At 44.2% G+C, this 19,447-nt stretch overlaps 1 protein-coding gene and 1 long non-coding RNA gene across 3 annotated transcripts; one reads left to right on the top strand and one right to left on the bottom strand.

The window, feature by feature from the left end:
• Positions 1-109: 109 nt before the first annotated feature.
• On the bottom strand, positions 110-18,205 carry efna1a (ephrin-A1a). The gene is made up of 5 exons (XM_086062993.1): positions 17,825-18,205; positions 4,074-4,369; positions 2,514-2,579; positions 2,295-2,417; positions 110-1,139 (listed from the first exon to the last, which is right to left on the bottom strand). Exons 1-5 carry the CDS (start codon positions 17,920-17,922, stop codon positions 1,021-1,023), a joined length of 702 nt encoding a protein of 233 aa, XP_085919119.1. The 5' UTR covers positions 17,923-18,205; the 3' UTR covers positions 110-1,020.
• On the top strand, positions 2,792-5,949 carry LOC147157568 (uncharacterized). Of its 2 annotated transcripts, none has more exons than XR_015091335.1 (3): positions 2,792-3,051; positions 5,241-5,359; positions 5,455-5,949. It is a non-coding gene; the product is annotated as an uncharacterized LOC147157568 (long non-coding RNA). The 2 variants fall into 2 exon arrangements; XR_015091334.1 differs by having other exon boundaries at positions 2,792-3,250.
• Positions 18,206-19,447: the final 1,242 nt, after the last annotated feature.

Genomic DNA, 19,447 nt, shown 5'->3' with positions numbered 1-19,447 from the left:
CTCTGTTACCTTACTCTTGTAAAAAAAAATAATAATAATAATAATAATAAAAAATTCACATAAATTCATAAAGTCAAGCTTGGGAAGAAAAAAAAGTAGTGACAACTCGTGTCTTTTGGTTTTCCCAAAAATATTTGTTTTTTTATTCCACATGAAAATTTCACATTAGTCATATCAAACAGGTTTCGTTGTTTTATATAATATTCTATGTATTTACATATCATACACTTACTTTTACTTACACATGTACAAAAGGTTGTTTTGGTAAAAAAACAACAACAAAAAAAGACTTCAACTGTCATCACACTGTTGTGCTTTGTCTCTTACCAATCATTCAAATCGAATGCAGTCGTAGCTTATTGGTTGAATTTCATCTTGGATTCCAGGTTGTTGGTTTTTTTTTGTTGGGGGGGGGGGGGTGAGATTGAACAAACGGAGCAGACCAGCCTCCCCGCGAGATACAAAAACACACAAAAAGTCAGTGTTTGCTTTCGGCACCAGTCCATTTTGTCGCACAACTTACCCCTTTCGCGCACACACACACACAAACTCATTCGCTTGCTCGCTCGTGGTATATACAGGAAACCTCCCGACGCGATGTCATAAATTATCTTCACAGAATGTACAAAAGTTTTTTCTCATGGCAGTGTGTCAACGTGTGGAATTGTGTGGTTGTCATGACAGCAGTCCGTCAATGCTACATTTCGATCATAACACACAAATAGAACGCGATACTGACGAGTGTGGGGGGGGCACAAGATAGAGGAGGCGACCAATCTTTGGCTCCGAGGGCAGTAGGTTCAATTTCATATTTCATAGCATTCGCCCCGATCGCTCGTCCTGTTCTATCGCTCCGACGCGAGTCCCGTCTATTCTTTGTCCTCCCGTCTCGCCCTGTGGCCGGCCACAGGGCTGAGCTCAGGCGCTCGGCGGTTTCGTCCCCGCAGACTGTCCCTTCGTTGTGGTCCCACACACACACAAAAAAGTGAAGGAAAAAAAAAAAGGCCTGTGAGAGTTGCCTCAGTGCAGCAAAAGCAAGAACGGGACGAGCAACAGTAGGATGGATCGCGACGTCGACGCCGCCGAGTTGGTCCGCACGCTCTTCCGTACCTCGGGGAGGCCGACCACTGGGTCGTCGGCTGCAAGACACAAAAAGACAAGCGCGATTGTTGAGTAATTGTGTCGACGAAGCTTCAAAGCAAAATGGCTGTCTTCCTGTTCAGTTTCGGGCATGGGCCCTTGAGACTTTCCCACTCGTCAAGTTGTGTTAAACATGTCCACCAAATTTCATACAGATCGGTGAAACTGTTTTTTTGTTTTTTTCATGGTGTAGCCTCCAAAAGATGAAAATCGAATTTTGATGCCAAATAGCTTCTTCAAACCAAAATGGATGACTACCTGTTCAAGTTCGGGCATGGGTCCTTGAGACTTTTTCACTCGTCAAGTTGTGTTAAACATGTCCACCAAATTTCATACAGATCGGTGAAACAGTTTTTTTGTTTTTTTCATGGTGTAGCCTCCAAAAGATGAAAAACGGATTTTGATGCCAAATGGTTGATTCAAACCAATATGGACGACTTGCTGTTTGATTTCAAGAATGGGTCCTTGAGACTTTTTCATGCGTCCCGTCACGATAGACATATCTACCGAAATTTCATGTCATTTGTTGAAACTGGTGCATTTTCATAGTGAAGCCTTCAAATGACAATCAAGCTTTAATGCTAAAATGGCTTCTTCAAACCAAAATGGATGACTACCTGTTCAATTTCAGGCATGGGTCCTTGAGACTTTTTAATGCATCCTGTCATGATGGACATGTCTACCCAATTTGGTGATAATTAGTGAAACTTTTTCATGGTGAAGCCTCCAGCTAATTTAATTTTGATGCCAAAATGGCTGACTTTCTGTTCAGTTTTGCGTATGGGTCTTTGAGACTTTTTCAAGCATCACCAATTTCGTGTCGATGGGTGCAACTGGTTTCTGGGGCTTATCCCCGACCCCCACAACTTTCCGGTTCGTAGCATGTCATTTAGCTAGTATGCTAGCTAATGCTATTAATGAGCCTCATATGATTAGTTTTTTTTGTGTTGAATTAATTCACTCCTGACTACAGTCAGCTATGTAACATGGGTTAATAATTGTGCACATGTTATGGTGTTGATGCTTTATGATCCTTTCTGTTTTGAATGTTTTTTTTTTCCGCCATCTTGTGGCATTTAAATGTAATTACAACCCTCTTGCCTAAATGTCTCTCTTCTTGCAAGGGTTCACTGATGGAGAGAGGGCCGTCATACCTGCAGGCAGTCTGTTGGACGGGTTGTGAACCCCGCCCCCAGCGCCCCCAGCGCCCCCAGCTCCCCCAGCTCCCCCAGCGTCCCCGCCCGTGCCTCCTTTGGCCACCCGGGCCTCCTGCGAGCCTGAGATCAGACGACAAACGGGTCAAAAAAACAAAAGCAATCAAATAGGCCTTTCCAAATGTCCGCCATTAAGCGATCGTGGGTGTTTTTTCTCACCGTCGGCCGCGACGACGTCCACCCTTAGTCGCAGGCACTCTTCTCCGTGGTGGTGTAAAGGTTTTGCTGCAGGGACGGGGGGGTGAAAAACACACATATGCGTTAGCATCCAAACTAATGCACTTATCCTCCTCTGGCCTCTTAATCCGTCCCATGCGTGCGTGCACGCCCCGCACACACACACACACAAAGCTTAAGGAGGCCATCTGTGACGAGGCGGAGAGCGCCTTGCCCCGCCGCTTATCTAATTACAGTCGCGGTCGGGGCGAAAACTCGACTCCGTGCGTGCGGTTGCACTCGGGCGAGCCGACACCCCACTTTCGGGCTTACCGTATCAGCGACAAGTGGGATGTTTGGACTGTGCAGATAGCGTACAGTGAAGCTTAGAAAAACAGGAGGCCGTTTGAGGTTCGGAAGGGCCCCAGTCAAAGGCCAGACCTAAATTCGATTGGAAATGTGCGGGGTGCCCTGAAGGGGGGCTGTGCCCTCGCACCCTGACAGATTTGGAGCACTCTTGCGATGGAGAGAGGCAAGACAGGTGACAATTATATCGACCGCCTAAGAAAACATGGAAGCAGTAGTTTTAGACAAAGCCAATTGGACATTTTTCTCTTAAACTTGTGGTTATTTTCAGTTGAATTGTATAGATTTGATTTGACGTTTTTGGGGAAATTATTTTTGAAAGAATCTATTTTTGCTTCCATTATTTGGCTGTCATTGAAGTTCTTAGTTTTAGGGTAAGTCGAGTGAACATTTTTTTATTTTTTGTGACGGAATTTGTAATTGTGCAGGTTCAATATATATGTTTTTAATTTTCAAAATTGGCAAAAATATTAAAAAATTATTTATGTTTGGGGGGGGGCAGAAAAACTATTTTAATGGTTGTTTTTTTTCTCTCACTTAGTTAAAAGGTATTGTATTTTTTTTCACCATGACATAATGTTTGCTTTTATTTTTAAACATTATAGTTTCCAAAATTCTACTTAAAAAATATGTTATGAAATTATGTACACTTCTTTCATTTTATTAAAACTGCTATTTTAACAGATTATTTTTCCAATCGTGCAATAAAAAAAATGGGTTCATCCCTTAACATGTTTATTTTTCAAATAAATTGTTCATTTTACAATTAAAACAACATTTGGATAATTTGTCTAAATTTATCATTATGTCATTTTTGTGAACATCGGAAATACAAAAAAAAGTATCATGTTCATTTTTTTTTCATATTCAAATCATTTTTACATTAGAAAACCACCTTTTTTATTTAAATTTTTTACATAATATAAAAATTATGAGTAAAAAAACAGGAAAAATTGCATTTTAGAGACCAGACCAAAATCCAATAGAAAAGCGGGGGGGGCTAGCACAAGAAATGCCCTCGCACCCTGACAGGTTTCGAGCACCCCTGGAAGGAAAAAAAATCTTCTTTTAGTTCTATTATTATTATTATTACTAACCAATTTGTTTATTTTTTGGTTGAATTGTACATTACAATTTCTCAACACTTGATTACCCCCCCCCCTCCAAAAAAAATAATGTACTGTAATGTTCACTTACAGATATAATAGTAGCTTTCTCCTTGTCGGAACTCCTTCCCGAGGGTGAAGGGCGTGAAGCGCTGGAACTTTTCGGAGAACTTCTCGGGCCCGTGCGGCGCGAACGGGTGGCCGCACTCCCAACGCATCTGGTCGTACGACTGCGGCTTGCAGTTCTCGTAGTCCTCGCGCTCCACCATGTAGAGCACGTAGCGCTCGGCGTCCAGCAGCGGCACCTCGCCCTGCGGGTAGTGCGGGCACACGATGTCCAGGTAGTCGTTGAGTCGCACCTCCACGGCGTAGTCGTCCCATAGAAACCTGGACACCAAAAAGGGAGATGATCAATAACATCCATCTCTCTTTGTTCACACTAGTAAACAGTAATCAAATCAAGCACTTCACTATTAGCTAGCGTGTTTCACGCTAAGATCGCTAATACAATAGCTGAGCTTAATGAGAGGATAAGAATTTATTTATGTGACATAGGCTCATGCTTGTGTACATGCCAGAAGCATGGTGATGACGCTTTATTCTAACTAACATAGTTATAAAAAAATTTAAAAAATTGTCTCGGCCACCAGGGGAAGTATAATGCAGTCACAACTATTGTAAATTTAGTGTAAACTGCAATAATTTGGGGACAAGAAAGACTATATGCTATATTGTTTGTGTATGTGTTGCTAAACTGTTTGTGTTCAAATACCCATTGCTAAAAGCGTTGCAACAAGGCTACCTAAATGCTACTTGTTAGCCTGGCATTTCCTATTTTATGTTAGCATTAAGCTAGCAAACTTCGGCTTCTTAGTGTCATTTTAGTCATTTAGCGTTAACCACACCGTCACAAAGATGCTACGTTAGCTTGTAAATGGCATTTCCTATTATGTGTTAGCATTAAAGATTATATGCTATATTGTTTGTGTTTATATGTTGCTAAACTGTTTGTGTTCGAACATCCATTGCTAAAAGCGTTACCGAGATGCTACTTGTTACCCTGGTGCTTCCCATTTTATGTTAGCATTAAGCTAGCAGACTTTAGCATCTTAGAGGCATTTGAGTCATTTAGTGCTACCACACCGTCACAAAGATGCTACGTTAGCTCGTAAATGGCGTTTTCCATTATGTGTTAGCATTAAGCTAGCGGATCCAAACGCCACACGTCTCCAGTCTCACTCCCTCTCCTTCCCACCAGGCAAGGCGAGAAGACGAAGAGTCAGACTGTCTGCCTCCCCTCGACTCCTCCACCTACTTTTACGACGTCAACTCCGCTTCCTGCCTCCAAAGGAGACAAAGTAGCTGCGTCAAAAGCGGGTAAGGCAAAACCTTTTTTTTTTCTTTTTTTTTCTCGCTCGGCCTCCGGGCCCGCCGAGTTATTATGTGTTTATCTGCGTGGATTTTTTTCACAGAAAAGAATTCGGGGCTTCCTCCTTCGCATTGATGGAGAGACCGCTGCTCTCCTCCCACAGCTCGTCATCTGTCAGCGGCGAGGAAGTGGAGCCTCGCGCTCTTCCCAGTGAGCCCCATCTATCAACAACCTCAAGCAGTAGCCACCACCATCAACGCACAATGAAGCCCTCACGCACACCCCCCCACACACACACACACACACACACACGCACACACACACCTCCCACTCTCCCTTGCCGAGCGATGCCTATCAGTTTACCGTCTTCCTACTGTACTGGATCACCAGGAGGTCCCCGAGGGTGGATGAATTGGACAGACTTGAAATATTTACACAACACGCACCGGGGACGGGCGACCGATATCGCTTTCTGTTGCTCTTGCAATGAATACGCGTCGGCCGGCTTGTCAACGCGCCAGCAGGAGAGCGATTTGATCACATCTTTAGATCTTAAAAGGGCTTTTTGAGCCATCCAGATCGGGCTCGGGGACTCAAAATGAGTCCCCGGGTGATTGGATGAAGCAGGGGGGGGGGGGGGGGGGTGCGTGGGAGCTCCGACCCCGCGAGATCGACGCACACAAAGTCTGAAAACAGATAAAACCTCAAAAAGGTCAAAAGTCGAAGGTGCGATTGCTATAAAGACCATATGTAACTCGGATCCAATCCAACATAGTAGCGCACGGATCTCTACCAAGACCAAACTGTAATTAAAAATGTATGTCCTGTCCTATATGTTGTTCACGGAGGACAGATCAGATGGTTCCAATCATATCTTTAGATCTTCAAGATCATAAACTACTGCCGGCCTACTTCATATTATAGCAATGTTGCAATATTTCGTTTTTTTTCCCATCGTTTACTGTTACCCTCCATCAATGTCATTTTTTTTCACCATTCCTAAAGGGTCCATGTAATCATATTCATTTGACTGCTTGGATACAGTGGGTATAAAAAGTCTACACACCCCTGTTCAAAAGTCCCGTTTTGTGCTATAAAAAATGAGACAGAGATCGATCATTTCAAAAATATTTCCACCATTAATGTGACCTCTAACCTGTACAATTCAATTGAATTAAAAACAATCTTTTACAGAAAGATTAATGTGGTTGCACAAGTGTGCGCACCCTCTTATAGCTGCGGTTGAGGCCCATGTTAAATGGGAGTCAGCATTTGAAGGGCTTCTGGTTAGCCTCAAAGTTCAGCTGTTCTAGCAGGCTCTTTATGACATGTTTTGCATACTTTGCACACTTTTTTTTGCAGTTACTTAGCTACAGTTACTAAATAACTAGCAAAGTAACTGCAACTAAGTAGCTAGTAACTTAGAGCCCAGTGCATATTAGGTAAATATTTAAAGTCTGTCCAGATATGCAAATAGTAACAGTTAGGCTTTCAGGATATTTTTGCTTAATTTACTGCTTCAGTTACTTAGTTACTAATTAACTGTAGGAAAGTAACTGTAATTTAGTAACTAGTAACGTAGTGCCTTGTCTGTCCAATTGCTTAGTTACAGTTACAAAGTTAGTTACGAAATAGTTACTTAATAACTGTAGCAAAACTGTAATTGTAACTAAGTGACTGAGATACTAAAATCAAAGTAAGCGAAAATTAAATGTCAAGAAAAGCCTACTAGAACAGCTGGAGTTTATTTGGGGTTAACCAGAGGCACTTTAAATTGCGGAAGGCGTTTACTTACTGGCATTTAACTTGACTTTGAATCTGATCATGGTCTTATTTTTTTGTCTTTATCTTCATACTTATTTTTCGACTTCTACCGCCGGTCCATGTCTCATTTTATCATCTTCAGAAATCAGCCACGCCCCTAAAAAATATGCTTGTTCTTTGCTTCACGTTGTTTTTCCTGGTGGACTATCCAAGGTGGCATCCAGCATTTGCGCCTGTGTGACACGCTCCAGATGCCCGGACGGTCCATGAAAGCGCGCACGGCTCCTGTGTCTCGTTAGCTGATGTTGTTTGTTTTGTTGCCAGAGGTCTCCCGGGGGGGTGTCCCCTTGACGGACCAGAACAGACGCCGTGGCTCCAACCGAGGCTCGCCCCCCCCCCCCCCTCCAGACTCGCAGTTCCTTGCAGCCGCTTGACTGCGCTCCCTTCACGCCCGATGGGCAGATAAGCTGGCTGGAGACTCGGGCGTGTTGATGATAGGTGTAGCAAACTTAAGACGGGACGCGGTAATGATCCTTCTCGCTCGGGCGTCGGCCTCGTTGGCACTTCCTCGCCACGCTCTGTTTACCCGATCCGAGTGTTTTGACCGCCGGCGCTTTCAATCCCAGTCGAATCGATAACACCATTGAGCAAACACTCTTGTTTGCTCTCTGCCTGACAAGGTTATCATCCCCCCAGCCCCCACCCCTGCAAATACTGAACACAAACAAACAAACCCCCCTCCCTTAGCCATGCCTGGTTTCCAACCGGCTTCAGTATGGTCCCAATGTGTTGGTCCGAAGGGGGGGGGGGGGGGGTGCAATTAAAAAAAGGTATTAAAGTCGCCCTGGAGGGGGGTATTTATGCCCACTTCTCAGCCCCTTTAGGCTGTGGAAAGAGGGTGGGGTGGGGGGGCATAGGCCTGCAGGAGGGGAAAGGGGGGAGGGGGTCAAAGGGCATTACATTTGGGGATGGCTTTTGAAGTTTCTCTCTGTGGGACTTCTGTGAGTGACTGCTACAGTTATCAATAGTCACTGTTTCATACTGACTCCACACCAGGGGGAGGCTGGCTAGTACCCCCCCCCCCCCCCCCAACCCCATTCCTCTTTTATTAACAGCAAATAGGCTTAATTACCCGGTTGCCTTTTGTTCTCCCCCGTAACACCTCGCCATTGAACCACTCCGCATCATCAGCTTAATTAACTGATCGGGATAGCGCACTTCAAAAGGGGCGGCTTAGCTTTTTGCCAAAGGGTTTAAGCTAACAAATGTGCGTCTGTAAAGTCCCTCGCTGTGTGTGTGCGTTTGCCATGATAAGCTGCATAATAAAGCGAAAGTAATGTCAGGTGGTCAAGTGTGGAGAACTAATTTGTTCAAAATCAAAACGGATGCACGGCTAAAATGGGTTAAAACAACAGGGAAATTTGACTTGGCAAGATGTCTTCGAACAAGTAACCGTAGCAAGCCTCGCTAGGGTCATTTTATACCATATACACAGAATTATTATTATTATTTATTTTTTAAGACAAACTCATTACTCATAACCAACATCAATAAGTTATGAAAACATAGATAATGAAATGGTCTGCTTGGTTGGCAGACAAAGACCAAACATGTCGTTAGCTTAATAGCATAATTGCCTATGCATTTTAAACTTACGAAACACAATATAAAAAAAAAAAGAAGCTATTTGCTTGTTAATTTTTTCTTTTTTTTGTCATGGTCATGGTAATCTATAAAAGACTGAATCGAGACAACTGGAATCTTTCGACTTTGTTTTTGAAAAGTGTTCGTAATTATGCTATCATGCTAACAATATTTAGCTATTTTTAGACGTTTCATCCCGGTGGGATTTTAGTTTTTAGCGGCATGCAAGGCAAAAGGAATTCCTGATTTACTGGAAGTTCTTCAGGAGAGTTCTAATCTCTCCTCTTTAATCTCGCCGGCCAGTGTTTGGCTTTCTTCACCACCTCCTTTCATCCGTCCGTTAGCCTCTCATCCCGGCACTCTGGCGCTCGGCGGAATGTCGGACGGATCAAAAAAAAAAAAAAACGCTCGGACAATTGCCGAGTCAGCGACAGAAGGTTTTGCGCGGAGGCTACAATCCCACAGGCGAGCTGGATCGATTCTTATTTTTTATTAATCTGAAGGCCACCGACCACACAAACATGATTGTTTTCATCCCCGGGCTTTTACACTCGCCATTAATGTGATTTAAATGGTGACTGGCCTACATTGCGGATGAGTGAACCCGGAATGTAGGTGGTGGGGGGTGAAAGGGGGTCGAATGGGGGGGGGGGGGGAGAGACCACCTAATCGTCTCATCCAAGCTTGGATTACTGGCTGGAGCAGAAGCCAGGCTCAGTCCATTGAGTGGCACCAGACCCTGCTTAATGCAGAGGGGCTGGGGGGGGGGGGGGGGGGGGGGGGGTTGGGGGCTTGGAGTTGCACAGTAAGGCCCAAAGCTGGGTACAGCAAATTGACTAAGGGTACGTTTACACATCAACACCAAAATAAAAACAATTGTCACTGTCATTTGCATGCCAGGCCACTAGGTGGCAATGTCACGTTGTAAAGAAACATAACCGTTTCGTACTTAGCATAATAGCATATACCGTCGTATGTGGGTTGTGGAACATTTGTACGCTTAACATGATGTTGAAAGAAAAAGCTCCAAAGCTCACGTAACTGAACGCCTAAAAGTATTATTTATTGGACACAAGATTTTTTTTTTGAGTATATAATTACAGTGAAGGACGCAGAATCAGAGAGAAAAGTAGTCCCGAAGGCCGTGTAACTGGTCTTCATCAATCACTGCCACTCACCTCCTCCCACTCGCTGTCCCCCTTTCATCACTCCATAAGCACACAAGATCCCCACCCACCCCAGAGTGTCAACTCCGACCCCCAGCACTCCCCCCACGCCAGACCGCCTGAGCCAATCGCGAGCGGACTCGGCCGGCATTCCAAAAATGCAACTTTCTCCTGCCCACTGTTTGCTATAAGACGAACGCACAATGTGACGTGGGTACATGCCCGGTGGTCGTCATGGGAACAAATACGCTCCTTTGACTTCCCTTTGAACATAATATTCTGGCGGACGCTCTTTGTGTGACTTCCTGCGATCAATTTCAATCTGCTTTCTCTGTCATTCCACCTTTGTCTGATGGGTTCATCAGTTATTCCGCCCGCGACTTCCGCCCAAAGGAGGTGAACACAAAGCTTTGGGGACGGCGGAGAAATAATTGGCCGATTCCACGGGCTCTGCGGAGGCTTAGATGAATACGCATGCTCTTTTGCAACGGAGTCACACACTGTCCCCGGAGACATTTGTGTCTTATAAAAAGAGTTTGCGGCAGAAAAGGTCAGCGCTGACATCACGTTGCTCAGGAAGCGAAATATATCGATTTTGCCGAGTCGATTCGGCGCAACAAAAAAACATGCTCACTGTTGCTGTCCTGACAAACCACAGCCTGAGCCTGGGAGTTAGGATTTCCTTAGGGTAGGCTTCACGGTATTAAAAGGGAACACAAGATTTGTCCACAATTTTAAATGGTTCCCAGGTGTCTTAGTAACATCTGTGACATTCGGCAAAACGCAACATGCTGTGTCGCGCCATACAAAGAGCAACCGCCAACCGTGAGACGCTAAATACGGTGATAACCCCAATTACGAAATAAAAATTGTAATATAATACATCCAGACAATTTCTATAGGGTAAGCTCGCCCCAAAAATCTGATCACTTTGGGTGAGAGGCAAGATACACCCTGGACTGGTCGCCAGCCAATTGCAGGGAACATCTAGAGACGATCAGTCACGTCCACGTTGTCAATTTAGAGTCTGCATGTTTTTGGAATGTGGAAGGATGCCGGAGTAGCAGATGCAAACCTACGCAAGTAAACGCCCCAGAAAGGCCGCATCCGAAACTCAAACCCTGAATCAGACTCATCCATAATGGCGGCACCATAATACTAACAGTGATAAATATTACCGGGTTTTATGGGTCGACTATAAACCTTTCATCTCTAATGACCGACTTCCATTACCGGTCTAAAATGTAGCTCTCACTTCCAGACGGTGATGATACAGTTTGCCAGAGGTTGATAGAAGCTCATCGCTGCACGTTTACACGATAAATGAAACAATGTCTCATATTTACTCGAAACGAAACAAGATAATATCTGATCGCCCCCGTCTGGCTAATTCGAGATTAGCGCCGCAATCACATGGCTGTTTACAAACCGAGCCCCTTCTTCTTGCTCCTTGCTGTGTGGGACCAAGCCAGAAGGGGAAGTCTGGTGCCTAGATAAGGACGAGACAAGAGGATGGGCAGGAGGGGGAGGCCAAGGAGGAGAAAACCCGGGATCCCAAATAGAGACGAGGCAAATCTGACAGCAAGTGAAGGTTGATTCCAGATGGCCCTCATAGCTTCGACAATGGCGCATCCGTCTTTAAAAAAAAACAACAAAAAAAAAAAAAACAATCGATGTCTATGAATCACCACTAATCTACGGCAAGGATTTAAACAGCCTGGGAAACAGTCGCTCGACTCTCTTATGTACTCGCGCCGAGCAAGACGTGTGAGAACACAACCATTGTTTACGCCGCAGACAGGATACGCACTTTTCCCGGGAAAAAAAAGACGTGGACGGAAAGCCGAGGCAGGCACCTCGCAGGGGAAACACGTAGCAGACTTTGCTACAGCTAAACAGCAAGCCGGCGACAAGGAAACAACCTTTGGCCCGATTCACTAACCCGGCGAGATCCAGAAAAACAACAGCGCACATCAGCCAGCCCCCCGTAAGAGACGATTACATCCGTTTGACAAGCTCCAGCACAGATTGAATTCATCAGACAGATTGCAGAGGCAGATTAAGGGGACAATGCGGGTGAAAGATGGGGATAGTTCTTAGGAATTTTCAGACAGGACTGGGAAAGCGGGGAAATGGGGGTGGCCCGAGAGTGAAGTCGGAACAGTGGGACGTGTTTCGGAAGGAGTATCGCTTTGGGCTACTGGGAAAATCATGCAAGTTCCTAATCTGTGGCTGCTTTCACACTCAACTGGCGTGTCAGAGGAGTAACCTCAGAGCCGTCAAGATCGACGGTCTACCTTGATCCTTAATTTAACAGGCCGATTCTTTTAACAACTTTTTCAGTTACGTCTCGATACAGTCGCAAGACTCGCAAGAATGAAAGACCACGTCGGTTTTAACAGACCGTGTCTTTCTCGGAGTTGTCAGTGATATTGCAACAAATTGTAGATGTTCTTCTACCGGATAGATTCTTGCATTATAGACATCTTTTAATCAAAAATGGCAAATGTAGGCCCGGAAAGAAAAAAGCCCCGTCGTGGCTTGCCTTTAGCCACAGGTGCTTCTAATCAACCGGCAGGTAAACAAGCTCGAACCAGAGGTGGCAAATCCAGGTCCAGAAAATAAAAACCTTGCCACAAGTTTGACTTTAGCCACAAGTGCTTGTACTCAACCGGCTTTAGCCAAATGGTGGCGTTTTTTTTTCTATTTTCTGGACCTGGATTTGCCACTAGTTCTCCACTCGTTTTTCTTCAAACAATACATCACAACACAGTCAAGAATAATTGTTGCTACTTTGCTTTAACAAACCAAGTCATCCTCCAAGTTAGTACCGATTTCTTGAGTCAATGACGTCATCTTCATGAGAGTGACAATCGACGTAGTACAGAGCAAATCATTGCGACTCTGTTTGAAGAAATGAGGTCTTTCTATATGCATTTTCTCTCTGCATAAACAAGGCACACATGCGCATATTCACCTTTGTAAGACAAATACGCGTTTTGTATTCATGAATTTTTTTGGATCCCGGGACATCTGCGGCTCGACTTCGGCAAGACACTCAAGAAGAAAGCACAGACGTACGGGTGAAAAGGACCAAGGCGATTTGCTTAGGGGGCACTGGAGTGCCTTTTCAGAGTGCGGCGGAGTACGGAAGTTGAAAAGGGAAGGCAAGGCCTTCCGGGGGGAAAAGTGCCTGGTGACTGATCACCACGGGTGCCAAGAAAACGCTAAGAAAATTCCACACCTCTCAGAAGGCTTCCCCCCTTCTTTTTCCTTCCCTCACACACTACCACGGAAATAATAGACTGAAAAGGGACAGCTTGTAAGGTTCAGATAAAAAAAAAGAAAAAAGCTGGCAAAAAAAGGGGGCCTGGAGAATGAGACTTTCCCAGAGGGCGGGCACCCTGAGTGGCGGCCCCCGCATTCAAGGACCACCGCCGCGCCAGAATGACTGACAGATTGATAGAGGCCCGGGCCACTTCATCACACAGCGACCCCTGACCTCCAATCAGTCGCGCTGATTAGCATTCTCTTTCTGGGCGCACCGTGAAGACCGCTACCCTAATTTGTATGGGAGCAAGGACAAAACAACGTCCATATTGAGTGGTTAAACGCTAAATTAATCCCTCACATGGGGTGAAACATACCTGGAATAACTCCCTTGTTTGAGCCGATACCGCAAGAACATGATAACATTATGTGGTGGAGTGTAGACCTCTGCCAGGGAGGACTACACCTGACATGCTAATCCAAGGAAAGTTCGATTTGGTGTATTGGAGACAAAATATGTGGGTTTTGTAGTTAAATAGCTCACTTTGATCCAAATCCACATACTGCACTCTTAAAAAATATACTTCTCTTTTCATGCAGTAAATACAGTAAGATAATTGCTAGTTAGTCGGTTTATGAGAATTTCAGACTCTAGGTAGCTCGTTAGCTAGGTATAGAAAGATAGCTAGTTGGCGATGTAGCTTGGAGAGCGAGAGCGCTTGGTTAAAATTGGAGACTGCAGCAGCAAGTGGAAAGTCGGAAAAAAAAGGGAAGCCGGCCAAGAAGAAGGTTTGTGGGGTGAAGGAGGGACAGGTACCAAGAGGGAGGAGGTCTACTCGTGCGCTGTCAGCAAGAAAAGAGAAAACAAGCTGCGGACGAGACGATTATTGCTTCACAATGTACGGTTCACAGAGATCGGAACGCTTCGGTGTGTTAATGTGTATGAGAATGGGTGAGACACTCCTATCTACTTGTACATGCATACCACGCATGCGCGCACACACGCACGCACGCACACACGCAGCCCCCTTCTGGGAAACAACAAGTGCCCGCTGACTAAATAGTTCCTGGTCCGACACAAAGAGCTTTTGCACGCTCATGTCGTAAAAAGGTCAGGAAGTGCGGAAACTATTCAGGATTTCACCCCAAAACAAAAGTAGTCATTAAGCCGGCCTCGACCTTGGAAGTCGGCGGCGGCGTCCAAGCGCACAATTTGTGGCCAGCCAGGCAGCTCAACTTCTCGAAGGAACAAGTGTAAGTGCGTGCGTGCGTGCGCGTGAATTTGAGCGTGTGTTTGCCTGCTGCGTGTGAAGGGAAACAAGGCCTGTAAAAAAAAAAAAAATCAACCTGAAATCAATCAAATCAGGGGTGGACAACCTATGGAAAGTGGGCCAAGTACTGCCCGTGATGGCATCTAAACTGGCCCTGCCAAGTAGCCTAATGCTAAAAACAAAACATGATTTTTATTGCTAGTTAGCTAGTGAAAAACTTGATAGCCAGTGAACTAGGCAGGTAGGTTGATAGCTAGTTTGCTATAAGTAGAAAAATCACCAGGTACATTGATAGCTAGTTAGCTAGACAGATTGTAAGAATAATTAGGTAAACACATTTTAGCTAGCTATTTAAATATTTTGACAGCTAATTCACCACTTAAGATGCTAGCTTGTCAGCACAGAGGATATCAAAATAGCTTGTTAGCTGGTAGATAGTAAGAAAGATACTTTGATAGCGACATACCTACGTAATTAAATAGAAATAGAAATGTAGCATGGGTCTCGGAGGACTGATAAAGAAAAGGTTCCCAAATCCCCACCCTCGAGTTAGGACGGATGACAGGTCTAATCGAGTAACAGGTCAGATGGGCAACGCGATTGCCGGATCGGATAAAAGCGACAAATTAAAACTTTGGGTTTTTTTCTGCGAATACAGAGGATTATGCGAATGCAGTCATCCAGGAAAGTAAAAACAGCGGGTTGCAAATGGGCGGCAGATTACAGTCACACAAGCAAAACAAAATCCATCTGGGATTCGATTCACATTTTTCGCAGATGCATTTTTTGCTGTACAACATGGCTTCTGATACATAGGAAATTAAACGGGTAATGGTGGTTTGGGGCAAGAATTACACAGTTACATTGCATTTTCACATTTTCCAAATTAAAGTTGTTTATGGACAGAAATCTAGGAAGACAAACTAGGTACGTAGCTAGACTTGGAGAATCTGGAAATTCATATTGCAAGTTGGTATTTTGGCGAGCTAGTATATACAATAAGATTATGTAATACTTAATTTGATAGATAAAAATGATTAACAGTTGTTTTTGTATTTGACATACAGAAAGTTAGTTAGTTATTAGTTAGTTAGATAGACTAATAGAATCTGTCAACTAACATAGATAGCAAGCTGCTTGGTTGGCTAGGTAGCTAGCTAGACAGAGAGTGGTTAGGTTGCTGCATTTTTTATTTATTTATTGAGATTTTAATTTAGTTGGTCTGTTTGTCCGATAGACTACTAGAATCGGACAATTCACAAGCAGGTTAAGTTGGATAACTACCGTAACCAGGTATCTCGTTAGATAACTAGCATTATATGGCTAAGATCGAGAAGATCCATTTTTTTCCCCCCATGTGTGCAAAACAAAAGGTTATAAAGTTGGGATACTGCTACTGAGAGGTTGCTCACAAGCAAGCTGGACAAAATACCAGAATGTGGGAACTGTCGCGGCAAACTAGTAAACCGGCAATATTGCGACAACTAAGTTGATAATGCCAAAGTTCAACAACTAGATAAGTATGATCCATTGTGTTAACGCGGAAATAACTAAATTCGACAAAGATAAGAAAGCTACTAAAATGGCTTCTTAGCTAGCTAACAGGCTAATCAGTTACTACAATTAGAAAATTTACAAAGATGGTATATGATATTTTGTGACATGATTTGGTCATAACGCCTTTAAATGTTTGTTTTTTTTAGAGGGGGTGCAAGGCTTAAAAAGTTTGTGAAACCCCGGGAAGACGTTTGTTTACACCCCACAGCTCTAATTGACCCCCACTTATTCCGAGCAGCCCCTAACCCGGACAGTTTGGGCTCCGATTTCTCCCCCCCACCAACCTTGTCATCCATCCCCCCCCCCCCCCCCACCACCCACAGAGCATGACCCACCGGGCAGGCCTCGAGTTACCCACTCGCTCTCTGTCGCCCGCCATTATTGCTCGCCCCGTCACCTGAAATATGACCACCCCCGCGTCGACCTGACAGCCGCGTAACTCCCGCCACCCCCTTGCTCTTGATTTGAAGCTTATTGGTGGCAGCGCACGGGTGGGGGGTGGGGGTCGGATATTGCAAAAGATATTTCAACATGTTATGAGTCAGATTTGTAACAGCAAAAATATGAAACGGCGCAATGACACACGTGCACATCATTATCTTTGGGAGAAATTGCTGCACTTTTTCAGAAAAACAAAAAGGCAAAGTCATCCGATCGCGTACAAGCAGGTAAAAGTAAAACACTGCTTCATGTTATTATGCTGACAAAAGCCATATGTGTTGTCTGGCTACTGTACGAGACAACAATCCCATTTTAGCAGTAGTAGAACCAACCAAACATGTTAATTATGACGACGTACAAAAACATTGGAATTCTGCCGGTATTCCGCCTCGTGAATGTAAACACCATATCCCACAATGACACACAATTATCCCCAAAAAGCACGTTGCATGACTGCTGCACGCAAAAATAATCCCCTTTTAACATGTTTACTCCATTCATTTTAACAAGGAAGTCTCTATTAGTTGGAGGTAAACAATGTCTGATAATGACCTAGAACTATCCGAAAATGCACGTATTGCTGTCCTTTAAAGACAAATGTGCACAAAAATTTTACGAATCCTAAGAGGATAAGATACAAAAAATTGGGATGTAATCCATTGCATGGATGTAAACACTGTAAGAATATGCTCTCAAATAACCAAATTTTAACACATTCAGTCAAACTAACACGACGATGACTACATAAAAAAAAAAATAGTGACACATTTTTCTTGAGTATTTCACCACAATGACCTTTTTATAGCACATATTGCCACCCTGAAATGCAAATATCCACACAAATAATCCACTTGAAACAAAATAACACGATAACAACTAAATCCAGCTTCATCACGCCACATAGTCATATTTAGTCATAATTACGCAGAAACGACTTCACAAAAAGCAACTTTTGACACAAAATAAATCAGCATGACGCTTTTTAAAGGACCCTGTCGTGTAAACTCCAGCACACATGCTTGACTCTTTAAGCAGCTTTCTCCCCTCCAAACTTGCCTTTTATACACTAGCTTTGCTTATCACACATTGCGCAAGAGATTAAAATGTGCCATAATAATAATAACAGGTTCAAAACAGGAGAAAATCAGTGGGGGGGGAGGGGGGGAGTGGAGGGGGGTTGAGCTCCCTAAAGCTTTTTCACATTATCATAACAACAGAAGCCAAATTGCTCGCATCACAAATTCATTGCCTATGCAGGAAGGAAGACTGCAAAAAATAATAATATATATATAAAAAAATACTGTACAAGTTGCAACATGTAAACTGGTGCGCAAGTGCAGTGCTCGTAGACCGGACTTACTTTTGGTTTGTGCCGTTCCAGAAGACGCTGTGGCGCTCGGACGAAGCCAAGCGGGCGCACACGCACGCCAGCAAGCCAACAATCCAAAGCAAATCCATGGTGGACCACGCCGACGCGTGCACACGCACACGGACACACACGCGCGCGTCCGCCCGCCCAGGTAAGATTGTGCGCAAGGCAAACTTTCAGCTCTCGAAGGCGATTAAAAGCACAAGCAGATGAAGGAGAGAGAAAAGAAAGTCGTCAAAAAGAGTCTCAGAGTGGTTTAAAATGAACGAGCAGAGATTGTGTCAGCCACGCGGATCCGTAGTGAATGAGTGCGGGTGTCGGCGTGGCGGCTGATTTTGTTAAAACGCCCACCGGCTAAAGCCACGCCCTCTGCATGCCAGGTGGCCAATCAGAGGACGGTCCGAGACGCGCGAGTTCCCGCAGGTTGTTGAGGATAAACTCGACGTGTTTACATCATTAAGACGGCATTGAAACACATATTTTATGCAATTAATCAAATGTTTTTATTATATAGATGTAATGTGTTATTATAAAAAGATTACTTTTCATTGATTAATATAAATAACAGTCAGCAATTGAGATTTTAAAATACTGTACTAACTCACGATAGTATACTTTACATTATTGGATTGCGATGTGCATATCTACATAAATACATTTATACTTACACACATTTAAAACAGATATGTATTTACTTATTGACCATCATACTGTTGTAACATGTCCAAATATTCCATATTCATTAAAAAAAAAACAGGTTGTTGTTAAATCTTACTGCCACCCACTGACATTTCTACTACAAGGATTGATGTTGCCAGCCATGCAATATTTATATTACTGTAGTTGTAGCATTTCAGAACTACTGTATCTACTGTATATGGTGAGCTTATTAATTACATGTCAAGGGCTATATCTTAGGGGGGGGGGGGGGGGGACACCACCGGTCGAAACGACAACCATAGCATACAGGAAATTAACCTTAGTAGGTGGGAAATGTTATGATGAATACAGTACATAAATATGTATGACATATTCGCATTAAAATGACCAAGCAGAAGCTGAAATAAAATGCCACATGTCTTTAAAAGTGTGTCAACCAGTGTCCTTGAATGTATTGTGTTCCACTTTGGAGGTGCCACTGTCGAGGCTAAGTATAATGCTCATGATTGAGTCATGTTTGGGAAGCATCTGCCACACATATGCCCCCCCCACCCCCCCCAGAGAATTGTGGAGAAAAAGCAATAACTCACAGTGAAACGCGTGCATCGAGCCATTAAGCGGAAGCGTGTCGTCGTCCTCTTGCACTGTCAGATGCACGCTGAGCCCCCCCCCCCCCCGTACTCATTTTCACGTCCGTTGACATGGATAATGCGGCCCGAGCCGCGGGGTCGTTTTTCTAAAACGTACTTCTGCTTGACGCGACGTTTTATGTGCCGTGGCATTCAGAGGCGGCCGACCAACATCAACAAGGAAAAACACCGGGAAATGATTCTTATGAAAACACATTTACTAGATGGCATATTTTTTCAGCCACTCAACACGACGGGTCCGGTTGATGTCAAACGCTCAACTTGGGTTTCCACCCGACCGCAGTGCTTTCTCACGCGCCTTGTC

This window comes from Leptonotus elevatus, chromosome 19 (genome assembly GCF_054856555.1).
Source record: "Leptonotus elevatus isolate MCC_2025b chromosome 19, RoL_Lele_1.0, whole genome shotgun sequence".
Taxonomy (NCBI): domain Eukaryota; kingdom Metazoa; phylum Chordata; class Actinopteri; order Syngnathiformes; family Syngnathidae; genus Leptonotus; species Leptonotus elevatus.
The sequence above is the reverse complement of the archived record's forward strand: the minus strand, read 5'-3'. Positions and strand labels throughout refer to the sequence as shown.